This window comes from Buceros rhinoceros, unplaced genomic scaffold (assembly GCF_000710305.1).
Source record: "Buceros rhinoceros silvestris isolate BGI_N320 unplaced genomic scaffold, ASM71030v1 scaffold34825, whole genome shotgun sequence".
Lineage (NCBI taxonomy): Eukaryota > Metazoa > Chordata > Aves > Bucerotiformes > Bucerotidae > Buceros > Buceros rhinoceros.
The window spans coordinates 3,627-16,801 of record NW_010414021.1 but is presented as its reverse complement, the minus strand read 5'-3'; the positions used below and the strand labels follow the sequence as shown (position 1 = coordinate 16,801).

The 13,175-nt window shown below is 44.1% G+C and overlaps 1 protein-coding gene across 1 annotated transcript; it reads right to left on the bottom strand.

The window, feature by feature from the left end:
* Window positions 1–504: 504 nt before the first annotated feature.
* SETD7 (SET domain containing (lysine methyltransferase) 7) lies at window positions 505–12,358 on the bottom strand. The gene is made up of 7 exons (XM_010136959.1): window positions 12,189–12,358; window positions 7,300–7,501; window positions 5,041–5,230; window positions 3,439–3,520; window positions 2,243–2,360; window positions 1,785–1,942; window positions 505–824 (listed from the first exon to the last, which is right to left on the bottom strand). Exons 1-7 carry the CDS (start codon window positions 12,356–12,358, stop codon window positions 644–646), a joined length of 1,101 nt encoding a protein of 366 aa, XP_010135261.1. The 3' UTR covers window positions 505–643.
* Between the last annotated feature and the right edge of the window lie 817 nt (window positions 12,359–13,175).

Below are 13,175 nucleotides of genomic sequence, written 5' to 3'. Positions count from 1 at the left end.
ACACACAGCACTCCCACATACACACACAAGCCTTTCCACTAGTTAGAAAGGATTTTCTCCTGCAAAAGAGGATTTGTAGAAAGAACAACGTTCAGACAAGAGGAAAGGGGAGTTAAAACCCAGCCTCCTATATGCTAATAAATAAACTGCTCTATTGCAAGATTCAGATCAAAGGTTTAAAAAGGCAAAATTATGCTACTATTAGAGAATATCAAAATATTACTGTTATCATCACAAGTGGCATATATGCAAAATGCAGTTGCACAATAATGCCTATAGGCAGATAGAGAGCAACACTAAGTCTGCCGACTAAAAGTGAACGATATTACCCATTTTAGTTTTCTGTCTAGTCTTTTGGCATCTTTGCATATGGTGCAAAAAGCAGAAGCTACCAAAGAATATCACATCTCGTATAGAATATTAAATAATTTCTCCAGATAAGACTGGTGCGACGCTAGCTAGTTTTAAATCTGCTATGAGTAACACAGTCAAACCTAGTTAGAATGCAAGAAACTTATCTCTTAACACAGAATGCAAAGTTATGATGCATGAACGATCCCTGGTTGTCCAGTTTTCAGTATAAAGGTAGTGCATAGATCCAAGTTTCTATTTCAGTTTGCAGAACCGAGAAGGCGCTCCCGTTTCACTTTTGCTGGGCAGCCTGGAAAGCTTTCAGTTCCAGCTGGTACCACTCCGGTGCTTCAGGCCCATTCTGCCCAACGGGGTTGTGATCGTACCCATAAGCCACTGTCAATTCCTCATCCTTCTCCACAGCCCTGATGGTACGGATACACTTGATAGGCCCAAAACGAGGATGAACGAACCTAGACAAAGAATAAAACACATTTGCTAGGCTTAGCTGTCAGTTCAGACTCTGTTAGCCACTCTTACAGCTCCAGAAGTCACCCACAGTTCAGAGTAATATCACATAATCTAATATCAGATGGGAGGATTGCTTTGAGTCAACCTTACAAAGACTTAATAAGGGCAAAAACATTGATACATTAAAGCAGCTTTGCGCAGCTCTATTATTTGAAGTTTTTCAACAGTCCTGCAAGTTGCTTGGCGGTAATGAACAACATAATAAACAAACAAAGAAAGAAAACAAAGTCAATCACTGCCACAGGCCTTGTGCTTGCAGAGGTAGACATCTGCAGGGCAGGAAAACACTCCAGGCTATGAGAGACTGGAGAGCACAGAAAATGGCTCATCTTAATTTCCTCAGCACAGGCTACTACTGAACAATCACAACATACTTCTGCACCTCTTCTCCCAAGGTCCTGCAATAAAGGGAACTGCCTAGTTCAGTGGTGTAGCCTACATATATATGGCCATACATGGGTATGACAATATTTATACCCTCTATATGGACACATCTCAAGTTTCCCGCATCCAGCACGATGCTTATTTTTTGAGTTTTAGAAATGGCAGCACATTTGATGGTGCTGGTCAAGCATCCGTAGTTCAGAAATATGGTGCAGTCCCAGCCAAGCCAGGACTTAGAGACCTGTGCTTACACATTTTAGAATCAAGAGGCAGCTCCTGAAGCTCATGAAAATAAACACAGTTGTAAATTTCAAGATACTCCATGATCGAAGTCCCAAGAGATGTCAAGCACCCAACAATGCTTTCCAGCCCAGCCCAGCTGAGCAGGAACTCCTTCAGTGCCTGGACCAGTGACTCTCAGACCCACAGGCTGCTCCTCATTCAGACGCCCAGAAACAACCCGTGAGCGCAAACTGCCAGGCTGCAGCTTCCACCCCGAAACACGGGACTCTACTCACGGGTCGTAGGTGCAGTTAGGAGTGAACGAATGGTTGGCCTTATGCCCCAGCGAGGCACAGTACTTGGCGGCGTGGTTGTAGGGCTCTGGCACGTCTATGACTGTTTCATCATCCAGGGATATTGTGTTTCCGTTGAGGGCCCAGTCTCTGCCGTCTACCTAGTTTGCAAGGCAAAAATTCAGTGTGCATGTGGAGGGGTCAACCCTGCCAGGAGCTTGAAAGCAAACACTCAAATACATGCAACTAAAGGTTTTCCTGCAAGGCGTTAAAAAAAACCACAAAACCGAAAAAACACCACTTTTTTTACATATGCACAGGTGAACATGCACCTCCTTTCAATTAAACTCCATCACACCAAATCTGAAGGGTGGGAAGGGGGAGCGTGTAAAATCCTACTTTAAGAAGAAAATTTCAGAAGGAGCAATGAAAATTCAGACTGACTTTTTTCTCTCCTTTACCTCCTGGTGTGTAATTCGCACTCCGTTGTAAAAGGACATAACTGTACTGGCTTCTGCTGCTATTTTTGAAAACAATCCTTCTCCAGCACTGGAAATGAGAGAGACATCAACATACACCCTGCAAGAGGAAAAGGGTACGGAATCAGTGATTATCACAATACTACTGGCATAAAGGCTAATGCTTCAACATAATAATAATAAAAACTAATAATCAGAATCCAAAACCTCCAAATGCAACTCCTTCTCCTTCCTCTCTTCCATATGTTCTCTCCATTTGGTGGGAAGGGGGGGCTGAATTTATTAGTTTGAAATATTTTTATGTGCCAATCTACTCTTACTCCTCAACAATGGCTTCAACTCAGGAACACCCTCAATTACACACCAGAATCCCAGAGGTCACCACTGAGCTGAGGTTGCTGGTGTGTACATGCACAGATGAGCAACGGTTTTCAAGGTGAAGCTCTAGATCTTCAAGCACGTGATGCAAATTAACGCCAGCATTTTACTAATCACTTATTTAGATATTTCAGAGTATCAGACAAGGACTACAACTGAGGTATCTACAGAGTGAGCCTCCTGAAGGGTCTAGGTAAAAAGTGTGGTTGTGGAATAACCAGGGAAGAGATACCACTGTCTGACTCTGGTAAGACAGTTGCTGAGGAACGTGTTTTGACATTACCAGGTTGTCACAAACAGCGTCTCGCTTTCCTCTAGCTCGATGATTTACTCTTGCCACTTTCCCACATTTGTAGGGGGGGGGAGAAAATTTTGCAGAACGCGTGCCATCCAGCAGACAGGCTGAACGCAGCACACTGCAACTAGAAGGCAGTCACACATCGAGAAGATAGGGAACAGCATACTCCTTTGCTCAGAACAGTGTTGATGTGGGCTATTGGTGGAGTCCAGGACTTGATTGAACCTGTCTCTGAAATGCTCAGAAATTATCCTAGTTTAATCTCTTGAAAAGTATTGCTGTGTTCTACCCACTGAAGCGCAATTGTATTGTGTGAATCAGAAAGTAATTCAATCGAGTCAAATGCTGACTGATGGGAAGGAATGGCTTCCATTTCACAAAGCCTCACGCACTTTTTTTTTTTCATTTTAAATAAGAAGAAAAGGTTTGCAAAATTAGGCCCTAAATATATAAGAGCAAAGAAACACAGACAATGTCAAAAAAAAAAAAGAAAAAAGCCCACCTCTCTGACTCGTAAGGATCGGGAAGAAGAGCGTTTGTAGAAATGCAGGATGAAGTAGATTTGTCAAAACTGTATACTGGGCCTAAAAAACCAGAAATCAACAAAGGAAATAAACCAGTTAGCAGTACTGAAAGCATGCAGCCCTTAATGTAATCAAGACATTCAAAAATTAAATTTTAATGACTGCACAAAATAAATGCTATGCTTCCACTGAAAGGTACTAAACAGAACTGCACCTGTAAAAGGTCTTCAGTGAGATACTGAGTCTTTACTACTTTTTCCCCTCAACGTACTAGAGCAGCAGTATTGACACAAAAAGGTGGTACATACGTCCTTCCAACTACCAACTTTTAAAAAAGGACTGGACAGCCTTTCAAAACTGATCCTCCCAGAGTCTCTAAATTCACTAACACATTAATTATCAAAAGATCTTGGACTATTTCAAATGTGAAATGTTTTCTAGTCCAAACGCTGAAGAGACATCAGCCAGATGATAGTGCTCACTAATCACAAAGTACACTTGCTAGGGTGATTTATTTCCTGCCATTAATAAGAAGCTCAGTGATACAGCTCTGCTTATACCCTTACATTCCACTACCACCAACCGCCAGAGGACCATCTGGAAGACGGGTAAGATGCAGGTGGCAATTAGATGGGAAAACAAACCAAAACACAATATTACAAAGCACAACTGTACCCTCTCAGAAGCTATCTTTTAATTTACATTTTGACGTGTATCACAGCTGAGGGATTAAAAAATGAGTAGTCAAGTGCATTTGCTTCTCAACGCCTTTTCACTGGGTGTTACATTCTTATTTCATACCAAGTGAGACAGGCTTTGCTGGCAAAAGAGTAAATGCATTAACATAGTCCCTGTTTATTACTCATGGCCCTACCTGCAGCGTAACCCACCCACCTCCAAAACACTGCATACACCTCGGAGCAACAGACCCGCTCCAGAACTATATGCCCAAGGCACCACTGCTCTGGAGAAGGAGCACTGGCTCCACGGGTTGAAGGCAGCACCCTGACCCAAACCTTTCCAGAGCCACTGCTTACCAGCAGGACTGAAGAGTGCTGGTGAATCAGACTGTTACACAACAACCGAATCCAGCATTCTAATTCCAATCTCTGTGTCCTTTCACGCCCGTAACACAGATGCCAGAACACACGCAGTGCTAACATTCACCTGCCAGAGCTGGGCCAAATCACGGCCTCCCTCTCCGCTTTGAGTTCTTTTACTAACAAACCAAAGCCTGTAACCGTGCCAGCATTACCCCGGTGAGGCAGGTTTTCACGCTGGCACAGATGGCAACGGGGTGTGCGACGAGCAGGACTGCGCCCATGAGCGTGGGAGAGAAGGGTTATGAAATGCAGCTCAGCAGCACCACCCCATGGGTCACTGCCCGTCTGTTCCCAGAGCAAAGGGAGTGCTCTGCACGTCTTTCTGTCCAGCTTTACAGTCTAGAAGAAGAGCTTCTCTCTAACAGAGATCTCGTCACAGCCAGCCTTTAGAGTCTCAGTGGGGAATCCTACAGAAACCGAGCTGTTTGCAGCAGAGCTGGTAGCGAGAATGCAAGTTCCTCTGTTAGCTGAACTTACTGCCTGGTACTACTTCAAACTGAGGTTTCCCATCCTCCACAGATGTCAGAGTCGCCAGTTTTGCTTCTATCATTTCTCCGTCTATGAACCTTCCAGAATATGCAGTCTTTCCATCAGGGTACACATAGGCTATTTTCTCTCCAGTCATCTCCCCTTCTTCATTCACTTCTCCCACAAGGCTGCCTCCATCCTGAAAGCAGGAGCAAGACCGAAAAGGCAGAGCATTTAGTTATACTTCAGTATAATTCAGTAAATGAAAGAGATTGTTTCCCAACCTTGTAAAGAAGCCAGTTCAGATGTGAGATCATGAAAACAAGTGAGAAACAGACACATGAAGAAGCCGGGTGAGGTCATTCCAGTCAGGGTAAAACCAATACGAGAAATTAATGAGATTTTTTCTATGTTGTTTGCAATAGGCAAAACCCAAGGTCATTCCCTCCACGTGACACAAACACTGAGTGGAGTGCCATTTGGCAAAATATTTATGTGAACAGTCAGGGAACCAAGCCCAAAGCCACAGAAAGACTTTGAGTTTTCTTAGTGTAATACTGTGCTGGAGGAAAGAGAAAATGAAAATGCTGCCTTGCTCACTGCTCACAGTACATCAAAACACTTGAGCCTATTAAAAAAAAAAAGTAAAAAGAAAAAGATTTCCTGGTCAACTAGAGAGCTTCTCTGTCCCAGCATAACCCCACAACATCAGGTGATGAGAACAACCCGATGAGAACAAGTGTTAGCTGAAAGCCACCATCAGCAACACTCTTCCTCTCTAAGGTTTACAGATTTTAGCCCCAGGCTGTGCCATCTGTGATTTGCCTGGAACTGGGGTTAGGTCTGTTTACAGAACTGCAGAATGAGATGCACAGATGAGCACAGGCCTAACAACTTCAGGTGTTTTTCAAAAAGGACAAAGAATCATCTTCAAAGAACGCCCTGGAGCAAAACCAGCAGGTGTGATGTGGAAACAGACTGATTTAGATCAAGAATGCTGTGCACAGACCCTTCTGCAGAGTGGCACCATTTTGTCCAGCTCCAGGGATGAAAGAGCTTCAAACATTCAGCTGCCAAGGAAAGTGAACCTTAAGTTTGGGTAAAAATTTGTGCACGTAACATTATGCACAGAACCATGCATAAACAACTGCTTCCACAATGAAGGTTTTTTTTGAAACACCTTGCATCCTTTAGTCTGGCAAGATGATAGTGATAAACAACCTCTAAATAGCCACGTTCCGTTCCCAGAAGGTACAGCAACACTTTGTCAGCTGCAAGATGAAACAGAAAATGTATCACCTGAAAGGTCAGCTATATTTTATATTGCACTGAAAACCTACTACTTGTTTGGCAGCGTACACCAAGCATTTGTTGATTATTACAGATGCTTAAGGGCAATAGTGAAAACCAGTAAATAAAATGAACAGCCAATGGCGAGCATTTGAGATGAATCTGCAGCTCAGGTATGTGCAGTGTATAGCACAGAAATAGCTTGGGTTTTGACCAGCAGCTCAATCACATGCAGATGTTTCCCCCTCCTCAGCACAAGGTAAAGATCGAAAGGTTCAACTCTGCAGTGCTGTGTAAGGCTGAGCAGGAATCAAAATTTTTAAAATTTACATTAAAAGCCCTAAACCCCAGCACAAGTATTATTGCCCTAAACTAGCATGGTTATAAAAGCACATGAACATTTCTTCCAGTGGAACATCTGAGTGTTTACCAAGAATCAGAGAGATGAAATTCTGGCATTCTTAATGAGCAGAGCACTTGTGCACACTCCAGTCAGTGGTACAGTTCTCACACCAGTTACCTCTGATTTGTCGGCTGAAGCCTGTCTTCACCACGTAATCTGCAGAAAAGGAGAAAGTCTTTCCCCTACTAGTTAAATAAGAGCTGCAGGTTGCAATATCTTGCAGGGCTTCGGTGCTCCTCACCTGCATCAGCACTAAAAAGTGCTAAAAATCACCGGCCCAGACTCCCCAAGCAGATACACAGAAATGAAATTTCCAAGGAGCTGGGTTCCCTGGAAGATGAAAATAGCTGAGGCATCTCACAGCCTTGCTGAATCATGTCTACTGGGCAAACACTCAACACTGGAAAGGTTGAACTGTATGTTGGGTTATCCAAAGTCACAGATCCTCCACCCAGACTTTGGTGTGTTGACTTTTGGATGGCTGGGTGACAGTGGAAGTTTATTCCAGCTGGGGAGAAAAGAAAGGTCCATAATGGTACTAGTCTGCAACAAAGAGTGCAGGTGGTCGGGCTTACCGGGTAATAAATCCAACAAACTCCATGTCGAATGTTGTCTTTATACTGCCCTTTAAATATCAGCCGCCCATCACTGTCATACTCCTGGGCTGGTCCGTTCAGCTCTCCATCCACATACGTGCCATGAAGGACCACTCCATCCTCGTAAGTGTAGATTCCCTGGCCTTGCAGGGCGTCATCAACGTAGTACCCTTCCAGCGTGCTGGTAAAGAGAGAAAGAAAACAGCAGTGGAAAACTATTCACCTCTCTAAGAGGTGAACTCAAAGCCTCAACGCGAGGCACAACACAACCCTGCTCCTCTGCTTGTCGTTCGACATATTACTAGTACAGAGAGGCTGAGGAGAAAACTTTAAGGAAGTCAGATCCAAGAAAGAGGTAACTGTTGACACCTGGTTTGCTATTTCTGGGTTCTCTACAGCCCTCCCCAAAATGCACACCACCACTGCAACACTCACAGCTTTTCTGCCTTTTCTCTCCAAGAGTCCAGGCTGTCGCAGGGCAGAGCTGCATGCAAGGGGACTGTCAGGTATGGTGAAAGGCTCATCAGCATCTGCCAGGGCTTCCTCGTTGAGACGCTGCTTTCAGCATCTCCCCTCCAGCCCCTGCCAGGCATCACTATCTCCCGTGTGTGAAACTTCGACATGTTTACTAGTTTCAACCAAATTTGAAGGAGACAAGAGGAAGGGGAGTAGGAATGTAAACTTGACTTCTCTGGAAAGCCAGGATGAAAAGGAGAAACTTTTTCCTGTGGACCTCCAAAGGCAGAGAACAACTTACTCTGTCCTTTCACAAGGATGCGCCGCACGAACATGGCAGTTTTCACCTAAATCACATTGCTGAGCTTTTTTTATAGGCTGGGGTAGCAAATCACAGCAGCAAAGGGACCCTTACGCTCAAAGAAGAAATTGCTGCTCATGAAGGCTACTCTCACGTTAGGACTTTCTTCCTCTTATGTTTGGATCTGTACGGACATCTCTCTGGTGAGATGAAACTGAACTGCCATACAGCTGGACTGCAACAGGGCTCAAACTGCAACCTGCTGCCAGTTCAGCGTTAGCTCCACAGCGATACACTCAGCAGCAACCCGTACCGGACTTGCTGAAAGCACTGTCATTTCTCACTTACTGCTACTGAAATGGAACACAGCCTCTCAAACAGAACCAGGGCTGCAATTAGATTTGAATAAACAAACAGTTCACTCCAGGTTTGTCTGGCCAACCCTTTAGGAGGGGCACAATAACACCTTGCATTCTGCTTCACTTTCTTAAAAAACGGCTGTGGAAAGAAACTACGAAGAGCGACAGCAGAACTGGAGAAAAGGACCTGTAAGGAAACACAACGGTTCAGCTTTGACCCCAGCGTACGGAGCTAACAGCCAGCTGCAGCACGCATACTTCCACTGCGTAATTCTTCTTCTGAGGTGGACATTTAAGGTGAAGCCCAAACAGTGTCTGGGAGCACAACTCCACATGTTTTACAACTTCACAAAACAGATTTTCGAGAGCTGCGGAAGCAATGTTTTCTGAGCATTAACTTCCTGGTTTGTAAAGCTTCTCTCCCTGTTTTTACACAACCTTGGCAAGCCGGCTGAGGTTTCTAGGGGAAAACACACTACAGCAAGTGCCTCAATCAAACCAGATGCAGAGCAGGAAGGGGAAGGAAAGCTGTTTTACTTTTTCAGTCGGATGTATTTCTTGATCCAGATTGCTACAGAGCCGCGCAGACAGCTACATCACCACGGCACAGAGAAGGAGCAGAGCAGATGAGGGAACCACCAGAAATCTGTGCACTTACTTGACTATAAATGACACCACTTTCTCCTCTGGTTTATCACAGCTCACCAGATCTGAATTTCACTGTAGCTGGCAACACACATGGAGTCCACATGTAGGATTACTCTTTAAAAGAAGCAGCTGCCCCCAGTTTATGTAATGAAACAGTCCAAAAAATCTCCTTGCTACCCTCAATGATATTAGTTGAAATTAACTTTCATTGTATTAAGCTCCAAACAATGTCCAAAAGATCCACCTCTTTCTACTCCTCATCTAAGGAAATCAAAAGAAAGGTACCTGAAGAAAGAGTGCCATGTCTTTCAACCTTGTCTAAAAGGTCAGGTTCTCTAAAACATTTATACTTTTCATATAGGCGTTGAGTTATGTTCACCCCACTCCCCCATTCACTCTCTTTTTAAGCTCTCGAAGTATGGTGACTGTTGCAAGTATTGTGTCTGGCTGCAAAGGCCACACCAACACCGGGAGGAATAAATAGCTTCTGTGTCTTGCATAAACAAAATCCTGCTAATACAAACCCTGAGCCAGCCTGTATTTCTCCGGTTTCCTTCTTGGATTATCACTTTTCTGGTAATGTAAAGTTTTACTAAACTCAAGACTTATTGGATATACTCTCTTCCCATTATCCACCAGGCCTAGAGGGGGTCTAGGATATTCACCACCTTAAAAAAAAAGACCAGCGATGAGAGTTGGGGTGGGAGAGATGAGGAACACTTCCTGCAATATCCTTCCAGGGATTAAGTTACATGGATAGACTCTGTTCATCCCTCACCCCCTGATCTCCCACCTTTCCCTCTGTATGGGAACACTGAAAACCTTTTCTTAAAAACAATACTGTTCTCTGCTGTGTTCTGGAAGATGTCAGTTTACAAGAGTTTCTACCGAAGGGAGAAGGGCAGCTGCAGCTCTGTGCCAAACTGCTCTCACGCTCGCAGTTACTGTGCTAAGTGTTTTGTAACGTGCACAAACCAAAAGAGGGAACGTGCCAGAGGTGAGATTTCTTTCTCTGAAAGAGTATGTTGGGTTTTGTTGCGTTTTTGAAGGGGAAGGAAAAAAACAACTGATGCTTCGTTCCAGGTTTCCATTCCCTTATATAATCAACAGGAAGGGGACAGTTATTCCAGTAAAGGGAAAAATTTTCACTGAGGCAAACAAGGCAGCCAGGCAGCCAATCCTATTTCCCAACAGTCAAAAAATGAGAACGCTTACACTGCTGCCAGTCCCGTGTCTGACAGGAGTCAACTATTCCCAAACAACAGACCCACAGCAGCTCAGCTGTCAGCCTTTACCAGCAGCCTGGAAGGGAAACAGATCCAGGAAGGCTGAAACTAGCTAACTCAGTGCACTGAGACACAGAATGCTGTAAGGGCAGAGGCGTTCTGAGACATTCTGGGGACTCACTGCTCTTCTTCATAAACACTCAGCCTTGCCCATGGCACAGTTAGTGGAAACAGCATGTTCTGTTTCATGCTGGGTCATTCTTCCTGCAACACATCAGGACACCTGAACCATCCACTTCAGAGTGCAACTTCCACTTGCTACCTGGGCGTAGCTCAGTAAATCTCAACACCTTTAGCATCTAGAGACACTGCTGGGTTAAGACTGCTTCAGCTAAATTAAAACAAGCTTAGGGCAGTTTACAAAACTATTCCTTTTCCAAAACCACACTACAGACTATGTTTGTAGCAGTTTTCATACTGCTAGCTCCTGAAGTCAGACAGCAGCCAACTGCTCTGGTTTTTTAAGGGTTATGAAAATTAAAAAGAAAAAAAAAGGGTTGGTAAGACTGAAGCAGTACAGAAAAGACTCAGCAGCAGCCTGAGTTTTCCCACAGAGCACTGCCTGTACCCTGGATTCCTTGGAGGAGCAGCCCTACCAACAAAATAGCAGGTCAGTCTCTCTGCCTGTACCATCAGCAACTGCTCTGCTGAGATCGTCAACAAGCACAGAAGCATTATGTACATGTGTCCATAGAGATGCTCTCTGCCAACTTAAAAAAGGGGCTATTTTAGAGAGGTCAGCTGCTGGGCAGTACTGATCTTCAGTTACTCACCCAAGATTTAATAAGCCCATTGCCAGCAACAGTGGTGATTTTTCTTCATCCAAGCCTGGAGGCCTGATCAGTTTCTGCATAACTGAATAAATATATTATCCTTCTCATAAAAAAACCCCCACAATCCTCAGTATGAAGCAACTGCAAAGACAAGTACAGACAAGCAGCTGACTCACTGAGATGGCACAATACCTCTGCTCCTGCTCAGAAGTTCGCTAAGCAGGAGGAGAGTAGACCCGGCTCCACTGTCGGTTTAATGGCTACTATTCATAGTGCCACTGACAGCTGCAAAACCATGAAGAATCGTGTCATTTTAAACATCTGCTGCTCCCTTGGAGGAAGTTCTGAGCAACTGCAGAGAGAAATGCTGCAGTCGGGGGAAGATGTATACAAGGTGGTCATAACAAAGACCTGAGAAGGAAATGTGCACAGGCAAGTCCAATTTCACTGTCCCAATTCCCAGTGAAGCGAGGGGAAATTAGAGGGGCTCTTCTGAAAATAAATAGGGCCACAAGCAACTTGCTTGTGACGATTAGATAGAGTTGGGAACAAACCCATATTTAACTCGGTCCTTTAACCGCTAAACAATTTGCTGGACCACAAGAGGGTAAACTTCTCTGTCAAGGTCCTATATATGAAGTCTGGCACGGGTGCTCCCAGTCCAGCTGCAGTCTCAGTACAGGGCTATACAACAAAGAAAGAATTCCACCTGCAGATACAGACTTGAACTCTGTAGTCCATGTCATTCATTGTCAGCATGGATTCCAACAGCTCTGACCACCTCCCAGTTCTTAGCTCATAACTCTGCAGTGCTACAAGAGCTCACACCACTGCATTCTCCCACCAGTTAACAACTCCAGGCACCACATTACAAAGCCCCCAAGCCCACCAAGCTACAGCAGCAGCAGAGAAAACTTTCCAGCCACAGTTTTTAACGAGAAAGCTAATTGAGAAACTCATCAGCATACAATCAATGTACATTAGTTTTGAATTGCTGCAAGCAGAAGGCAGAATATAGAAGAAAAATCAAAGAGCCAGTGTCTACCTTCCATCAAAAAAGAAGAACTTGCCGCGGCCATTCTTTTCTCCGTGCACAAAGTTTCCCTCAAACCTGTCTGTTGATGAATAGGTGACTGTACAGAATCCATGTGGCAACCCATCATCATCTAGATGCCCTGAAATAAAATACAAAGAGCAAAAGAACACATTAAACATCATGTAAAACCGCAACTCTGTTCCGATTACATAGATGCTTGAAATGCAGTGTCTTAGTATGAAAGAGCAATCCGCCTCAAAACATTTCTGTTAGGAACAGTGATCGGAAACTCAGTACAACTGAAGTCTGTACTCATGCATCGCACTTCGCTTAAAATAAAAAACAAAAAGGGTAAGATAAAAGAAAATGAATGAGAGCAGAAGAATAAGCAAAAAGACATCTTCCCAAAAGAAACAAGGTTCATGCTATTCTAACGTGTGTTAATATATGCCTTCAAAAATGTAATAATTCTTTATCTAAAAGATGTATTTCCTGGTGAGAATAGAATAGATTTAGGCTTCAATCCAACGAGTAAGTAAAGATTTGGGGTTTTCTTTTGATAAATAACCATCTTACAACGATGTGGGTGTGTCACCTCACAGCTATATCCACAGGAGTTTAAGGAAATAACAGCATGTAGTATCTATAATACTGCGCCCTTGCAGTCTGTCAGTCGACTTGCTATGTTATATTTTAAATGCTGCTCTCCAGTGCCTTCCTGACGTGTTCACATCACGTCCCCCCCACCCCGCTCCCTTTCCCAGCCGTATCAGTTTTCCCTTTTACAGCTGCTACCCATGGGGAAAGCAGAGGGACGATACACTCGGATCCTCACCTGTCTGGGTCTGTATTGTACAGAATACAACTGGCCTGTTTTGATTAAGTTAAAGCATAACAAAGCTCCCATTGCATCTCCCTCTGCCTCTTCAAAGCCAAAAGAGAACAGAAGCAGCATGTTTTATGCAATTGCTACTGTCTAGTTTACCTGTGTGAACT

Bases quoted from the DNA above. Each gene is read 5' to 3' on its own strand.
- SETD7 (XM_010136959.1), bottom strand. From the start codon at position 12,358: ATGTTTAATGTGTTCTTTTGCTCTTTGTATTTTATTTCAGGGCATCTA. The intron at 2,361-3,438 runs GTGGGCTTTTTT...TTCCTCTTGCAG, and splicing joins GATCCTTACGAGTCAGAGAG to GGTGTATGTTGATGTCTCTC. The intron at 1,943-2,242 runs GTAAAGGAGAGA...CTTGCAAACTAG, and splicing joins TGCGAATTACACACCAGGAG to GTAGACGGCAGAGACTGGGC.